Source organism: Danio rerio, chromosome 14 (genome assembly GCF_052040795.2).
Source record: "Danio rerio strain M-AB ecotype USA chromosome 14, GRCz13ab, whole genome shotgun sequence".
NCBI lineage: Eukaryota > Metazoa > Chordata > Actinopteri > Cypriniformes > Danionidae > Danio > Danio rerio.
Genome location: NC_141034.1, coordinates 6,903,823 through 6,922,500, shown reverse-complemented (window position 1 = coordinate 6,922,500; position 18,678 = coordinate 6,903,823). Strand labels below are relative to the sequence as shown.

Sequence of the window (18,678 nt, the reverse complement as noted above, 5' to 3'; positions counted from 1 at the left end):
TTAACAGGAGATTCTGGGGCTTGATATGAAGTAGTTGCAGGGACTACTAAGGCTACAGAGAAAGGTGATTGTTAGAATTAAAAGGCTAGTTTCACCAAGAATTATATAATGAAATACTCAACTTCATGTCCCTTCAATCTCCTGAGACCCTCATTCATCTTCAGAACACAAATTAAGATATTTTAGATTACATTTGAGAGCTCCCTCATCCTCTATAGACTGCAGTGGAACCAAAACCAAACCAATCAACTGTAAAAATTACTTTGTTGCCAATGTATTCCATATCGGATCACGTGTAATACAAGCAATAAGATATTTGCACTGCTGAGTCTATTGGTGAGACATCATACTGACCTTAATAAATGCGCACCCAGCCCAATAAGGATAATAAAAGTCGATTTTACAGTTTTGGTGTACAAAAGTGTTCCTGAAGCTTCGTATTCAACACATTGAATGTTTTGACAAGGTTTTTTTTGTCCAGTTTCTTGCCGTTGCTGTTTTTGGAGGATGAGAGAACTACTTGATTACATCTAAAATATCTACATTTGTGTTTTGAAGATAAACAAAGGTTTCAGAAGATTGGAGCAACATGAGGTTGAGTAATTAGAAGTTAAATTCTTGGGCAAAATAACCCTTTAAAATTCAAAACAGCTTGGTATATTTGTGGTGAATAAGTTGAAGTGCGTACTGGATGTCTTCGGTGAGGTTGTTTTTTGGGTGTCACCTGGGTCGTCAATATGGAAGACACTTTGTCGGATTTCCTGGGACTGCCGGTTACGGAAACTGTGCATTGTATTTCTGTAAATCAAACACAGACATACTTTGAGGAATTACTGAAATAACTATAATGTTGACATTGAGTCATATTAAAGGAGACCTATTATGCCCTGTTTACAAGTTGTAAAATAAGTCTCTGATGTCGCTTGAGTGTGAATGTGACGTTTCAGTTCAAAATACCCCACAGATAATGGTTTATAACGCTTTGAAACTGCCCCTTTTGGGTTTTTATCCTAAATGTGCCGTTTTAGCTTTAAATTCAAATGAGGTGCTTTTTTTTAATAAGAACAGCAGAGCTACAAATGCCTAGGTGTCAGCATAGTGGCAAATTCAAAAACAAGACTAACGTCCTATGCTAATGGGGGAGAAATCGTCTCTAATGGGTGGGGCTTTCTACCACTGATGATTCGTATAAAGGGAGAATGTCAATCAAAATGTTTCTGCAGACTGTTTTTAGTCTCTGACTCATAGACTTTGCTTAGTTGGGCCGTCCAGGTATATTAACGGCCACCCAAGTATATTTAGTGACACATTTTTTTAACTTTATAATTCTTTTACACTTTGTTGTATCCACACAATATAACCAAACATCTGCGATTGATTAAGTAGTGCAAAATTTTCTGTCGTTTACCTGTTTCGTTCTTTTAGCGCCAGACCTGTCAACACTCCCGCAGACAGCCTCAAGTGCTCAGCAGAGCCACAAAGATGCGCCTTTTCGGGACTTATAAAAATCATTCGGCCCGGGTTTTAAAAATGTCCGCGATCCAACTTTTACTTTCGCTTTCTAAAGCTGTCTTATGCATTTTTTCTTTATCTCCATACTTAAGCCTTTTTTCACTTGGCTTTGCAACTGACTGCGCACGCACAGTCGCAAGAGCAACATTAAATAATTCCTTCTTGAATGTTAACGACTCTGAAAAACTTTACTATATACTTGAAGAGGGCGAAATAACTGGTCTAAATTGGCTGCTAATTTTATGTACACCATTAGTAATGGTTAAACAACACATTTGCCTTAATGAAATAATGTACAATTTCCCAGTGTTGGGTTGCAGCTGGAACGGCATGCGCTGCGTAAAACATATGCTGGATAAGTTGGTGGTTCATTTCGCTGTGGCGACCGCAGATTAATAAAGGGACTATGATAACCGTTTTCAAGGTATACCGCGGTTTGGAAAAATCCATTTTTTAAAACCGGCAAAATGTTCTGCTATACCATTCATAAGGTATGTGTACGATTTTTTATCTACATTTTTTAGTTTTTTAGGACAACAGTATCTCCAGCAGAAAATATATCCAGAGATGCCATTTTAAATTGAAAAGAAATCAGTTTTTTTTTTAAACAAATGAAGACTGCAGAAGTCAATGACTCATTTGAATTATTTAGCCTGACACGTTTACTGTCTCAAAATATTATAAATGTTTCTCAAAATAAAACATATTAGTAATCACAATACAGTGAAACTGTGATATTTTTATTCAAGGATATCGTGCCGTCAGAATCTTATACCGGTCCATGCCAAAAAAGGGACTAAACTGAAAAGAAAATGAATGAATTAAATAATCAACAAGTTTTAATCTTATAATTATGAAAATTTTTAGTGATCTTGCTTGCTTTTATTCCTTTTCTGTCATTTATTTGTCATTTGCTGATTATTTTATTGATTTGACGATGTTATTATATTACATAAGCTATTTTATATACATATCTAAAATGCTTTGGCATTCAAGAGAGAAGTAGATTTTACATGTCAGTGGGTGCACGTGGCTCCTGAATAAATTAAAAGTGTTTTTTTTTTATTTCAGTCTTTTTTAACTTTAACCCATTGAAAAAGAAACAGTGTATAAAAGTATCATAATAAATAAAATGATTGTTAAAAATTACATTAAAAATTTGGTTTTGTTTGTCGCATTTAGTTAACTACTTTTGTGATGTGGGTAAATTATGCGTTTTAATCTGGCCAACACCGCAAACCTGTGGTAAGCAATGAAGTGTGATCATTACAAGTAAAATAAATACATTTTTACCATTAGAAGCTGGTTACATTCACAGATTGATGCCACATAACTGTGTCTAAACCCCTTAAAAAAAGGGATTTGTGCATAATAGGTCACCTTTAAAGTCACAGTGCAATGATCTTGGTAAAAAAACACCTGAACTAAGACAAAAATACATACTTTTTCAATAAAAGTTATATAAATGAGGTGTTTCACAGTCACCATGACAAAAATAAATAAAGTATAATGAATGAAAATGCATTGCTACCACAATTATACACACCGCACTGTAATGATAAGATTTGAATCACACACACACGGACATTTGTCTGCATACTGTACCATAGGTCATGTCTAGTAGGATGCAACAATACAGTTAGCCCACGGTTCAATACATACCTCGGTTTTTTAACACGGTTTTCGGTTCGGTTCTCATGGCTTGACACATGATTTTTTTTTTATTCTATAGGCAATAGGAACCGTAAGAGATTAAGTAGAAAAAATAAAAACGATTTATTGCCATACCCATTTTGTTTTACTTAAAAGCCAAGAAAAGTACAGTAGTTCCTGGTGTATTGTATAAAAAATAACACTGAAATCTCACAGCTTCTGGTAGCCCATGTACAAACTGGGGAAGACATAAAATCCTACACTTTAAAAATAAACATACATGTGAAGTTAATAAAGATAAACTGGCCATTTCGAATAAACATATTTGTAATTAAGTAAACATAAATAAACCATCTTAATTATCTCGTTGCTGAAAAAAATGTGAGACTGTAGTCTGTAACACGGATCGAGTGCTTTTATAAGATGACAAAAGCCCACATCTCCAATTACCGAAAACGGCTGCAAATCTTTAGCAATAAACACCCGCACTGCCTTTGTTATTTTTATGTGTCTCTCGGAACCAGTTGGGTATGTTTGCTTGAAAGATTCAGCAAGGGATTGTTGCTATTTGGAGGACTGTATTACCTTCTCTGCTGTCCTGCCTTCAGACAGTGATATAGCTGGGTGATGGCGCTGCAGATGTGCAGTCATGGTTATATGTGTAAAACAATGCTTGCACACAGTTATTTTTTGTTCACCGTTTTTCCTTTTATTGGTATTATGCTTACCGGCAAAACCGAAATGTCCTCAAACCGCAGATTTGAAAGACGCCAGCGCTTTCTTGTACTGTTGCCTGCCTTCGCCGGCGCTTCCTTGTACTGTTACCTCAGCCTCACCTCACCGCCGCTCGCAATGTTAAAGCGTTAAATGATGGTCAAGCGCCCCCTAACTTTAGAGCATGGTGATTGGATATTTACTCACGGCGAGGAGTTTCCTCATCTCAGCTCATGGACTTACAAGCACACACAGTCTATTCGGGGGGATATAAAACGCACATAAATTATTTAAACGCAAAACTGCGAAAACCGCAATTCACAAGCGCGTATTTAACCGTGGAGGACGTACCGTAAGGTTCAATATTATATTGAGAACCGTGGCATCCCTATTATGTATGCAAACAAATAAGAAATATACTTTAGGCCTGTGTTTCCCAACTCTGTTCTTGGAGGCACACCAACAGTACATATTTTGAATGTCTCCCATATCTGACCCATTCATTTGAGCTTTTGGAGTCTCTTCTAATGTTTTCATGAGTGGATTTGGGTGTGTTTGATTAGGAAGAGGTTGAAATGTGTTAGGAAACCGCTTTAGGCTAAAACCAGTTTTGTATTGTTACAATGTCAGATTTATAAGTAGATAAACATTGTGCACTTTTTCTTCATGTTCTCTCTTTGTTTCTCAGTAAAAAAAACACAGATGACGCAAAAGGCTTTTAAATCTACAGCTCAGACTGCTACTTCTGTGTTCCTGCTAAAAAAAATCTTAGGGCAAGTGCAAAAATCAAAAGTGCTTAGTAATATTTCAGGTTATTTCAAGGAGAACACAAAACCACCGATCTTTTTTTCCAATTCCTTTATTTATGTAAAACTGTGGTTCTGCTGTGTATTTGGAAATCTTTACTATGTCTTAAACTTATCAATCAAGTGTGTAAGCAATACATCCACACTTGACTTTAGAGTATATTCTGAGTCTTCCTTCTTCTTTGAGTGTCTGTTATGTCAATTTAATGATTTAGCCATCGCAGATGATGATGAAACGAGTGAAATGATGCAGTTTATTCAAAAATAGAAGCAACATCCCACATCCTCATTAAGACAGACGTGACAACCACTTCCCAATCGTATATTAGTTTCAGTGAGGGAAAACAAGCACATTTGGTTTATTGTTAGATATAAGCAATCCCTTTTATAGTGACAATAATAATAATAATCTAATAATCATTCTTTTTTTTTTTTTTACATTTTATAATGTAAGTGTAAAACATTTTAATTATTAAATATATTAATAAAAAGTTACAACATCTGTCAATTGTTCATAATTTTTCACTTTAATTAATCGTTTAATTATATCATTTGTAAATAGGAGTATTTATTAAGAGGGGAAGCCCAGCTTATAAGACACTCTCATGTATAAGATATTAGGAAGTGTCATATTTGCTGCTTGTGAGTAACAGTCCAACTTCCCTAATAATTCTAGAGAAATTCTGAGGATTTCAAACAATGTTTAGAAAGTACTGACGCAGATTGCCACAAATATCCTCTTAATGCTAGTGTTCTGTTGATTTGTGCAACCCGATCAAATCTTGCAACCTGGCATTAAAACAGGAGGTAGCAAATTTTGACCATGAAAAACTCAATTATCAGATTGTGTTACAGTATGAGCATCAATACAGTTAAATGATTAATTGTGACTAATCGCATAGAAAGTAATACTAATCGCGTACAAAATAAAACTAATCGCATACAAATTTTAACGACAAAAAACTCAATTATCAGATTGTGCTATGAGCATTAATACAGTTAAACGATTAATTGTGACTAATCACATACAAAATAAAAGTAACTAATACAAATTTTGATGACAAAAAAATCAATTATCAGATTGTGCTATGAGCATTAATATAGTAAAATGAATAATTGTGACTAATCGCATAGAAAGTAATACTAATCGCGTACAAAATAAAACTAATCGCATACAAATTTTAACGACAAAAAACTCAATTATCAGATTGTGCTATGAGCATTAATACAGTTAAACGATTAATTGTGACTAATCGCATAAAAAATATTTAACTCATCGCATTCAAACTTTGACAACAAAAACTCATTAATTAGATTGTACTATGAGCATTAATTTAGTTAAATGATTAATCGTGACTAATCGCATACAAATATTGGTGAAAAAAAAATCAATTATCAAATTGTGCCATGAGCATTAATACATTTAAATAATTAATCGTGACTAATCACATACAAAATAAAAGTAACTAATACAAATTTTGATGACAAAAAAATCAATTATCAGATTGTGCTATGAGCATTAATATAGTTAAATGAATAATCGTGACTAATCACATACAAATATTGGCGGCAAAAAAATCAATTATCAGATTGTGCTATGAGCATTAATACAGTTAAACGATTAATTGTGACTAATCACATACAAAATAAAAGTAACTAATCACATACAAATATTGGCGACAAAAAACTCAATGTCAGATTGTGCTAAGAGCAATAAAACAGTCAAACGACTAATCGTGACTAATCGCATACAAATTTTGGCAATAACATATGAAATGATCAGATTGTGCTATGAGTATCAAAACAGTTAAACGATTAATTGTGACTAATCACATACAAAATAAAAGTAACTAATCACATACAAATATTGGCGACAAAAAACTCAATGTCAGATTGTGCTAAGAGCAATAAAACAGTCAAACGACTAATCGTGACTAATCGCATACAAATTTTGGCAATAACATATGAAATGATCAGATTGTGCTATGAGTATCAAAACAGTTAAACGATTAATTGTGACTAATCACATACAAAATAATAGTAACTAATCAAATAATGTCACAAAACAAGTAAACTTATACATACAGCATACATACAACTTTCATGTATGCATAACTATCTGCCCTTACCAGGTAGCTCTAAATACATGGAAAACTTTACAAAGATTACTGTAAGTAAGAAATTAAAACCATATTGGTAAATACAGTTCATGAATAAGCTTTTGTTAAAAGTTTTATTGGGATGGAGGTTGTCCTGATTTAGCAGGACATGGGAAAATTAAGACCTGTTAGAAATTATTTAAGACCTACAATAAAACATTTCAGTGAAGTTAATTATTTTTATGGCCTAAAATTTTGTTTTTGAAATGTAAGACTCTGTCGACACACTGTATATATTATGTAAATACATTCCTTTATAATTGTTGGATCAAGTTTGTACACATTGGGTCACTAAACAGCACTAATCAGCATAATGTTCACGTGGTGCAATGTGGTTTGAAGATTTAATAAGGCCAAACCCACCCCAATCCATAACCTTAAAACAATGCAAATCTAATGCTGGTGTTGATACCTGACTCTCTGATGTAGTAAACATAACGTGTACTCACTGCAGCTCAATTAGCGGATGTTTGATTGACATGTTGAGAGGGTTGTTTAATCCTGGTGCGGGCAGGCTAGCAGCTTCTTCACCCACCAGCCCAGATGGCGTCTTCACCATGGGCAAGAAGTTAGCTGTGGAATAGAAAGAAGAAAGTTTACAAACGTTTACGACTACGAGTTATATTGCTAGTTTGTTCTTAACCTGTCTAGCTATGTTTGTTCATGTTAACGTAAATAAATAACATTTTCCTTTTAGACAAACTTTTTCATTTGTCGTTATGTATGATGATTTAATTCACACGATTCATGTATGTCAATTGCAAACTTTCCTTAAGGAAACACCGGTGTGCCCTGATTTTAATGGTGCATTGTGGGACTTTTCTAGGTGCACTGGAAGAATTGTGCGATACTACTAACAAGGTAAATGATTGAGACTGCATAAAACCAGACTTTGGCTGCATCCAAAATCGCATACTTCCATACTATACAGTACGCTAAAATCAGTATGCGAGCTGACTAGTATGTCAGAATTCATAGAATTCGAAAATCAGGATGCGAGAAGTACCCGGATGACTTACTACTTTCGGCGGGATTCTGAAGTGCGCATCCCATGCACACTCTGCTATCCCATCATGCCCCGCCAGAAAATTCATGAATGTGAGTGAAGGGATGCAACTGACGCACGTAGGTCACGTGACCATGACAAAATGGCGGAAGTAGTACGTCCGAATTCCATTCATACATTTCGCATTCATACTCTATAGAACACACTTTTCTAAAGGCAGAGTAGTACGTTTAAATTCAAATGCAGTACCAACTGAGTAGTAGGCGTTTCGGACGCAGCCTTTCAGTAGGGGGCGGGCTTTATTTTTGTGCATCATTCCCTTACAGCAAACTAACCGTAAGAGGGGTGTGGTTAAGAATATTGTGACTGAAGTGTCAAACAGAAAGTTTAAAGTCTTTTATTTCAGTATGCTGATCTACTTCCAACTGAAATGTAATATTAAATAGGCGGCGGGGCTTACTTTTTGCTCATCATTCCCTCTTAGCACACAAAGAGGGGCGTGGTTAAGGATACTGTGGCTGGAGTGTCAAACCGGCAGCTTAAAGACTGTTATTTCCTTTCATTTATTTATGTTGATGTACGTCCAAATGAAGTGGAATATTTAGTAGGGGGCGGGGCTTTATTTCTAAGCATCATTCCCTCATAGCAAAATAATGGCAAGAGGTGCGTGATCACGAATATTGTGGCTGAAGCGTCAAACTGGGAGTTGCTCCGATTTTTGATATACTGTCCTTCCACCTGAAATGGAATATTGAGTAGGGGGCGGGGTTTATATTTGCACATCATTTCCTTGAGGCAAACTAACAGTAAGACGAGTGTGGTAAAGAATATTGTGGCTGAAGCGTCAAACCTAAAGTTTAAAGACTTTTATGTAAGTTTGTTGATGCATTTCCAACTAAAATGGAACATTGAGTAGGGGGCGGGGCTTTATTGTTGCGCATCATTTCCTCATAGCAAAATAAAAGTAAGTGGGGTGTGATTAAGATTATTGTGGCTGACGCATCAAACTGATGTCAATAGAAAAACACAAGAGCAAATGGTCAGATTTTGCGTGACGATTACCAAAGTAAACTTTTTTTTAATAGCAATGATTTGTGGTTCACCTAAACATAATATTGTGGACTAGTTAAATAAACTTTGCAATTTTTTAAATTGTATTTAATCTAATGATTACAGAGCTGACATTTCAAGATCATTACAAACTCATTCGCAATACGGACAATTTAGCTTACCCAATTCACCTATAGACTGTGGGGGAAACCAGAGAACCCAGAGGAAACGCACACGAACACGGGGAGCACATGCAAACTCCTAACTGGAATGCCAACTCACCCAGCCGGGACTTAAACCAGTGCTCTTCTTGCTGTGAGGCGATTGTGCTACCTACTGCGCCACCGTGCTGCCTTGGTGCTCAACAAGCATTTCTTATTATCATGTTGTTTAAACAGTAATGGTGTTTCAGGAAAGAATGTCCAAAAAAACCCAAACATTTATTTTTAGAAATGTTGTGTATAGATGCAACAGTGTACTTTTGCCTTTGATCAGTTAAATGCATCTTATTAGAATAAAAGTTTCCTTGCTCCACCTTGTTCTTTTCCAGACAAAAAGCACACAATGTGTGTTTACCACAAGATGAGGAACATGTCCCAGCATGTTTTTACATTCCTGATAAACACAAAAGCAGTGTTTAGAAAATCCTTATGCTAAAATATATACCTATTCTCAGTCTGGTTTTATTTGGCTGGTGTGTAATATGTTACAGATATAGTATGTTACAGTGTATAATATCTACAGATTCAGAGACTCATGACATTCGCTCGCTCATTTCCTGCATTTGACTTTGATCCAACAGCTGATGCCTAATCTTGATCTTGTGGTTTGGAAGGGATGTGTCTGTGTAAAAGGACTGAAAGTGCTCTCAGCACAGCAAGAAGCCCAACCCTACTTGGATTCCTGGAAATGATGCATTCATTCATTGTCAATTAAAAGAGACAAGAAACAATTTGCAATATTAATCCAGTCAATGCAGTTAACTGCCTATATTGTGCTCGAGAAAGCATAGCAAAGCCACATTATCACTCTCAAAAGCTCACAGTACTTCAAAAATAAAAATATATATTTTTATTGGCGATGAGGTGGCGCAGTGGGTAGCGCTGTCACCTCAAAACAAGAAGGTCGCTGGTTCGAGCTTCGGTTGGGTCAGTTAGAATTTCTCCCCGTGTACACGTGGGTTTCCTGTGGGTGCTCTGAAAACGTGCTATTGGTTAATTGGGTAAGCTAAAGTTGTCTGTAGTGTATGTGTGTAAATGAGTTTGTATAGATGTTTCCCAGTGATGGGTTGCAGCTGGAAGGACATCCACTGCGTAAAACATTTGCTGGATAAGTTGGCGGTTCATTCCGCTGTGGCGATCCCAGATTAATAAAGGGACTAAGCCAAAAAGAAAGTAAATGAATGAATATATTTTTTATTTATTAGGCATTAATTCTTTTGGCCTCATACACTTTGAGGCAAACTTAGATATATTTTTTTAATATTTAAAAATTATATTATAGTACTAAATTATTTTAATAACCTATTTTAATATTTTCATCTATGTGCTTTTATATTTTTATTAGATGTTTATGTTCCCATTTCCATCTTTTAAATATATATATATATATATATATATATATATATATATATATATATATATATATATATATATATATATATATATATTTATTTATTTATTTATTTTTTTTTTATTTTATTTTTTTTTTTATTTTTACCAAATTTAGTTTCAGTAATCTCAGCATTTAAAATTTTTCTAAATCAGCTAGTTGTCAAAAATCTACGGAGACCCAGAAGGCACTTGTTGGTGGGGAAAAAATAGGTAAAAAAAAACACTGGGTGGGAGGAAAAAAAAATTAAGTTCCTTTTCAAAGTGTTGTGTTCCTTCCAGGTCTTTCGTTTTAGTTAATACCTTCAATTTCACATCGTTGAAGAAAAAATATATCATAATTGGCATATTAAAGAGCAGAAGTTTGTCACAGTTTATCTTTGCAACCATTTCAGGTAGTACTTTCCAATAACTTCTGCTTTTTATTTAGTATACTTGTACATTTCTGTCATGATTATGATACGAACTTATCTGTGAAGACATACACTCATCGGCCACTTTATTAGGTACACCCGTCTAACTGCTTGTTAATGCAAATCTCTAATCTGCCAATCACATTGCAGCAGCTCAATGCATTTAGGCATGTGGTCTAGACAATCTGCTGCTGTTCAAAGCGAGCATCAGATAGCAAAAGAAAGGTGATTTAGGTGACTTTGAACGTGGCATGGTTGTTGGTGCCAGACGGGCTGGTATGAGTATTTCAGAAACTGCGGATCTACTGGGATTTTCATGCACAACCACCTCTAGGGTTTACAGAGTATGGTCCGAAAATGAGAAAATATCCAGTGAGTGGCAGGTCTGTGGGTGGAAATACCTTGTTGATGCCAGAGGTCAGAGGATAATGGCCAGACTGGTTCCAGCTGATAGAAAGGCAACAGTATTTCAAATACCCACTCATTACAACTGAGGTCTGCAGAAAAGCATCTCTGAACACACAACACGTCCAACCTTGAGGCAGGTGGGCTACAGCAGCAGAAGACCACACCGGGTGTCAGCTAAGAACAGGAAATGGAGGCTACAATTCACACAGGCTCATTAAAATTAGACAATAGAAGATTGGGAAAACGTTGCCTGGTCTGATGAGTCTCGATTTCTGCTGCCACATTCGGATGGTAGGGTCAGAATTTGGCATCAACAACATAAAAGCAAGGATTCATTCTGCCTTGTATCAACGGTTCAGGCTGGTGATGGTGGTGTAATGGTGTGGGGGATATTTTCTTGGGCACATAAGTACTAATTGAGGATCATGTCAATGCCACAGCCTACCTGAGTATTGTTGCTGACCATGTCCACCAAGTTCACCATACTCAAATGGCCTCCACAGTCACCAGTACTCAATCCAATAGAGCACCTTTGGTATGTGGTGGAATTGGAGATTTATATCATGGATGTGCAGCCGACAAATCTGCAGCAACTGCATGATGTTATCATGTCAATATGGAGCAAAATCTCTGAGGAATATTTCCAGTACCTTGTTGAATCTATACCATGAAGGATTAAGGCAGTTCTAAAGGCAAAAGGGGTCCAACCAGTATACTAATAAGGTTTACCTAATGAAGTGGCAGCTGAGTGTACATACCTGTAATGTTTTGTGTATATAAAAGGTTTCTTTAAACAGATGAGATGTAAAGGGTAAAGGCTTTTGTCCAGTCATTTGAATGTCTCCTCTTGGTGCTCAGTAATCTTTCAGTCATTCAGTTCAACTGCCGGTTTCTTAATACAAGTACTGTGCAACAATTACACGAGCAGCAAACTAGAGTTAGTTGCAACACAGTGAAATAGATGGAAAACGACATCAATCCCATGATTCCCACCCTTTTCCAGAATTTCTAAATATTTAAAGATGACTATCAGTCTTGATATTTCCCGTCTCCACACCCTGAGGCTGGTGGTAGAGTGAGTGTAGATCTGCTTGCTGAGCTATTTACAATAAATGTTCACTGAGGTTTTGCAATCTCCCTCAGGGGCTGTGAAACACAGATGACTAAACTAAAACAATGTGGCCGTCTAAGTAATGTGGAGTCTGATTGGTCACTCTCAGCAGCTCCCTGCCAGCTGATCTGGTGCTTTCCTCCCCGTATCCTTGACTTTTTTCCTGCCTATGCCCTATATTCATGCTCTGCGCCTATGCTTTTGTAACATTGTTCAGTAACAATGATTGGCCTCTATTTTGGGAGATTATTTCATGTTGAACACCAGATAAAGTGTAGAACACACCCAAACTGCCATTCAATTATTTTCCTTTAGCTTAGTCCCTAATTTATCAGGGGTCGCCACAGCGGAATGAACCACCAACTAGTCCAGCATATGTTTTACACAGCGGATGCCCTTCCAGCTGCAACCCCGTATTGGGAAACACCCATACACTCTTACATTTACACACACACACACACACACTAAATGGTGTGTGTAAACTTTCTAAATGGTTTAGGAGTGTGTTTATGGGAATTTTTGACCATTGTTCAGAACCCAGCAAACAATTCTGTGTTTAATAGACGTCTAATAGACATCTAAATGTAGACAGCTTGGCTAAAACAAGGCTAAACTTGGGCTGTCTGAAAATTTAATAGACATTAAAGAATAGCCCAAAACTCGACTAGTCGTCAAATAGACAGATTAAACAGACACTATATGTGTAGTCGTTCATTTCTGTTTATTTGATGACTAGTCTAGTTTTGGACTATTCTTGGACGTATATTAGATTTGGACTGACAGTCCAAATTTAGCGTTGTTTTACCCTCGACGACTATGTTTGGACGTCTATTAGACATCTTTTAAAAACAAAAAATGCTTGAAAATGCATTTGTGAGGTTAGGCACTGATGCTGGATGAGATTGCAGTCTTCACTCTAATTCATCCCAAATGTATTCAGTCGAGTTGAGGTTAGGACTCTTTGTAGGCCACTCAACTTTCTCAACACCTAGCTCGATCACCTATGTCTTTATGGATCTTGGTTTGTGCACTGGTGCACTGTCATGCTGAAAGAGAAAGTGGCCATTCCATAAAGGTGGAAGCATAAATGTATCCAAAAGATTTTGGTATGCTGAAGCATCACTGGAATAAAGGGGCCAAGACTAACCCTTGAAAAGCCTCCCTAAAGCATAACCTTCTACCAAACTTAACACTTGGGACAGTGCAGTCAGGCAAATACTGTTTTCCTGGCAACTCCGCTACACAGATGAATCCATAGGATCGCCAGACAGAGAAGCGGAGAACGTGTCTAGAGCCCTAGAGTCCTATGTTTCCGCTTTTTTAAGGTAAATGAAGGTGTAGGTTATACATTGTGTGTTTTGATTCTCAACTTGTTTGTTTATTACAAAAATGAGGGTTAATATGAATAATCAATAAACACCGCGCTCTGACACAAATGTGCATGAATTTGACCATTAAAGCGCTCACATTAAGATCGCGTTAGATGTGTGTGTGCTCTGCTGTCTGAGGCTAAGCGCGGCGCGCGCGCAAACACACACACATGCTACCTGTCTGAGGCTAAGCACGGCGCGCACACACACAACAGCACGTGCTCTTTTGCGCTTTTAAAAATATGAATGATGCGCATCCCGTGCTGCAAAAGTTACATTACAGCACATGCTTTTAGTCATTTTCACGTGGAACTGAGCTTTGCAGAGGCAAAGAGTTTTCACACGTGTACAACTGGAAAGGGGGCGGTACGTGATGGAATAATCGTTTATCTCGATTAATGGTTTTTCATAATCGTTAAAAGCCAAAATCGAAATCGAAATCGGATTTTCGATTAACTGTACAGCCCTATCACCAAGCAGATCAATTGTCTTTGTTTGTACTCCGTAAACAGTGGAGGGTGAATTGATGATCTTCTCGGCCAATCACAGTCATTTCTGTTAAGCATGTGAACACAGTGGCTAATCAGCCATCAACAGTGCTTAAATGTTAACGGGAAATTGTCGTTTTTTCTTTTAATTCAGTATCGTGACAAGTCTAATATAGTGAAAGGACTAACTAACCAGTGTCATTTTCTTTAACTAAGCTGAAAATGAGGTCCAATATCCCTTTTCACCATTCATTCAGAACGAACCTTCGGGTCACTCGGAAGGTGGTGAAATTCTAAATTTGTGTCACTTTCTCTTCGCTGATAACATATACAGCCAAGTACACAACGTTCCTATGTAACTCCCAACGCTTCTTCCAGGTTTCTTCCCACTGTAGCCTCGATTTTGCTTTTAAACATTGGTGGTTCAGTGGTAGATTTCTCGCCTGCCACGTGGGAGGCCCGGGTTCAATTCCCGGCCAATGCAGCAGTGTTTTTTTTCTACTGCATTTCGTTGCATTGTACTTGTACATGTGTAATGACAATAAAGTTGAATCTAATCTAAAAAAAAAAAATCTAATCTAAAACTGGCGGCCATGAGAAATCAGTCTATGGCTAGTCATAGAACAAGTGAATCGCTGTGAATACTTACCGCACTGTATTCTTTCAAACTTTTGAATGTGTATTGTATTGAAAATAAGGTCACTTGACTTGAATAACTCCTCCAGCAATACATGCACTCAGTTAAAACGCTTTTTGTTGCACAAATTCCAAGCATTCTTGAACAATCCTCAAGATCTGGTGGGGTTGGTTGATCTTTCGCTTTCTATTAACTTTGTATCACATGACTGGCCAAGCTACTAACACTCCTTTGACACATGCAGTGCATTTACTTTCAGATCATAATTCAGATTTGGTGATTTCCACGATGTAGTAACTGCTATTATGGTTTCATGATGGAATGTTTCATATTTCATATTCTCTTCCTCAGAGTCTATAAATAAGCTGAAGGTCTTACCAGGACAGTTGTTTGCCGGCGGTGTGCTTTCTGTTGTCAGGCTGTCTGGTCTTGGTGTGGACTGATGTTCAGCCTGCTGGTCCCTGAACTGAGCACGTTTCAACTGCAGCTGCTGCAACCAATACATCTGAGCATCTCTGTTAGCTGCCTGAACAAAAAAGTAGATCATTTTTGTAGAGATTTGTTTTAAAGTGTCCAAAACATTGTCTCACTCTAGATGCTTGACCTATACTTCATCTATACCTTACCCTAAATATATCCACTGACTCGTTCACACCAAAGATGAGATAACTGTAATTGCAATGATAAATTTGTAAGATTACGAGACCACAACACAATTATTATGACAATAGCAACTATTATGAGGGATAAAAACAATGCCAGCTTGTTTGAATTTACGCTACTCTAAAACGTTTGGCCATTAGATGCCTGTTTAGATGCTCTGGGAGGGGAGTTGTGGCCTAATAGGAGTTGGATTTGTAATCGAAAGTTTGCAGGCTCGATTCCGGTCCCAGCTGGAATTGAAGGTCGAGGGAATAAATGAACCACACTCTCTCTATCTTCGGTACTCAACTTAGGTGCCCTTCAGCGGCACCTAACCGCTTATTGCTCCCTGGGTGCTGGAACTACTTTCGGTATATGCTTTAGTGTGTATCTTTGTGTATGCGTACACACACACTCCTCATTCAAAATGTGTTTATGTGCACTAAGAGGGCCCAGAGGACCCATTTTAATGGGTAAAAACTGGTGCTGGGCAAAGATTAATTGCCCAAATTCATTTTATTTTAATAATCTAAAATAAAAGTACAATATTCCAAAATAAAAGTACATATATATATATATATATATATATATATATATATATATATATATATATATATATATATATATATATATATATATATATATACATACACACATACACATACATATATATATATATATATATATACACACACACACACACACACATATACATATATACATATGTATACATATATATTTATATATATATATATATATATATATATATATATATATATATATATATATATATACATATACATATATATATATATATATATATATGTATGTATGTATGTATGTATGTATGTATGTATGTATGTATATACATATATATATATTTACAGTCCACACAGTTAAATTAAGACAAAACAAACTTTTATTTTGGATGTGACTAATAAATCCAGTAAAAGTACTAGTAAAAACCCCATTGGACAAGGCTTTCTTCACTTCACTTCACTTCAATATAGTCATTTTTGCTGTAAACTGACCACAATTTTATGTTGCAAAAAAAAAGAGATGAAATGCGGAGAATCCCTTTAAAAAGTCCCTTGATGAAAGTGTATAGCATTCAATTTTAAGGGTTAATTAAGTTTTAGAACTATGAAAAATACTTAAGACCACTAATCAGAATACATTTAATCAAAAAGTGTAAACCCAGCAGCCTTTATTTTCTCTCTGACCGAATTTCAGCACGGTTGATAGGCTACTCAAGTATGTGGTGGATGTTACATGAAGTGCAGTCAGGTGATCAAAGTCTGACCTCAATAATGACAACAGGCTTTTTAAGGACACAAAAGAAAGAAAAGTATCAAAAAAAAGGAAGAAAAAAAAAACCCAGCACAGAATTGGTCATTATATAACTTTCTCATCCATACCCTTGTTTGTTAGAAGTATTTAAACTTTGATCTTGTACTGCCATAAAATAAATCAGAAAAAGTGATGGTTTCACTTTTGTTTGCTTGCTTAATTCTTTCATTTTAATAATGTTTTTGGACATTCCCAAGTCATCAGAAAAAAAATGTTTGTGCATTTGTCAATTTTATTACCATTTTATTACCAACGTGTCTATAAAAGTTTTCTATGATTTTAATTATATATATACAGGGTGATTCAAAAACAATACCACAACTTAGAAAATCTGTATTTAATCAAAGAAACATGTTGGAACATTGGGTAATTGATCAATGTGAAGAGTATTTAAAGTTTTTTCAGTAGAAAACAAGCTCATAGATGTTCAATATGACCCCCTCTAGACACTCGAGTGACACCAACCCGAAAGTTGTAGTATTCTTTTTAAATCCCCCTGTATGTTATACTTATTAAGGAACTGGTAATGTTGTTTTATATTTTCTTTTTTAGTTAACATTTATTTTTAAAATGTTTATAATTATTTAGTAAAAAAAAAATTAAGCTATAACTAAGCAAATATTACTATTACTGACAATTTTCATTGTAGGTAATCTTTATTCATATACTAATTTTTAAAAATTATATTTTATTTTTTAATATTTTCAGTTTTAGTTTGAATGTTAGTTTACATTATCAGTTTATTATTTTTATTAAAAATACCAATTCACACTTTTTATTCGAATAACTTTTATAATTTTTTAATTACCTTTTTGTTTTATTTAGCAATAAGTTATATATTTTAATTTAAGATTTAGATTTTTGTACTTTTGTCAGATATATTTCAATTACAAAAAAAATATTTTTACCATAAGTGGGCATAGATAAATTTTTAAATCAAGATTAATCTTAATGTAATCTTAAAATTAATCTAGATTAATCTAGATTAAAATGGCTCATATGAATTCTGCCGAATGCATTCAGAATATGTGTGCTACTCAAATAATGACTAAAAGCAAGTCTTTGAGAATGGATTTCTCAAGCCAGGTGGCGCATTAGACCAGAGGCTCATCTCCTTTTTCCAAAATGCATCACAAATTGCTTGAAAAACTGTTCTACTATGATACTTGGTGATGAAAATAAATTATGTTAAATAAGATGTTCTTGTGTTTACTAACTCTTTATTCAGTTAAACATGAATTTGGAACTGTAGGCCTACATAAGCTCCAAACAGCCATTTATGTATTTTTATTTGTGTATTTTTTGATCACCCTAATCCGACTAAAGTCTGAAACTGAATCAAACAGAACTGGAATTAAGACATGGGGTGTATGCAGATAGTAGTGGCATTATTGAAGTAAACACCGCAATCAAACTATTACTGTCATGTAGGACTAAAGTCAGTAAAAGACCACACACACACACACACACACACACACCATGCAATGCTGAAGTTTTTTTTTTTCCATTTGGCATGTGTTTTTAAATTCCATAACACTCTCAACAGTCCTTACTCCTTATTTGCATCTAATACCCCAGTTTGTCACAGGGGCATGAATGAAATGCTCATGAGTGAAAATACCGAACTGCAGTTAAAGTCACCCAAAATTACAGGAAACCCTTCCTTGAAAGCACTTCAGGTAAACACCTTAATTCTATTATTGTTTATTAAGGCTAATAACTAGACTAGAGATGTCCATGTAAGCGTAG

At 35.6% G+C, this 18,678-nt stretch overlaps 1 protein-coding gene and 1 long non-coding RNA gene across 3 annotated transcripts in view; one reads left to right on the top strand and one right to left on the bottom strand.

Moving 5' to 3' along the window:
* tbc1d2 (TBC1 domain family, member 2) overlaps nt 1-18,678 on the bottom strand; it is a 42,378-nt gene that overhangs the window by 19,755 nt on the left and 3,945 nt on the right. For both annotated transcript variants that reach the window (XM_087281058.1, XM_087281059.1), the window contains exons 4-7: nt 15,316-15,463; nt 7,294-7,417; nt 689-798; nt 1-52 (exon numbers count right to left, since the gene is read on the bottom strand). The exon at nt 1-52 is cut by the window's left edge and continues 154 nt beyond it. In XM_087281058.1, coding sequence (XP_087137184.1) covers nt 1-52; nt 689-798; nt 7,294-7,417; nt 15,316-15,463 — 434 coding nt within the window. The remainder of the gene's footprint in view (nt 53-688; nt 799-7,293; nt 7,418-15,315; nt 15,464-18,678) is intronic.
* Nucleotides 4,736-8,056, top strand: LOC147833840 (uncharacterized). Its single transcript, XR_015507208.1, has 4 exons — nt 4,736-5,788; nt 6,024-6,386; nt 6,469-6,600; nt 6,687-8,056. It is a non-coding gene; the product is annotated as an uncharacterized LOC147833840 (long non-coding RNA).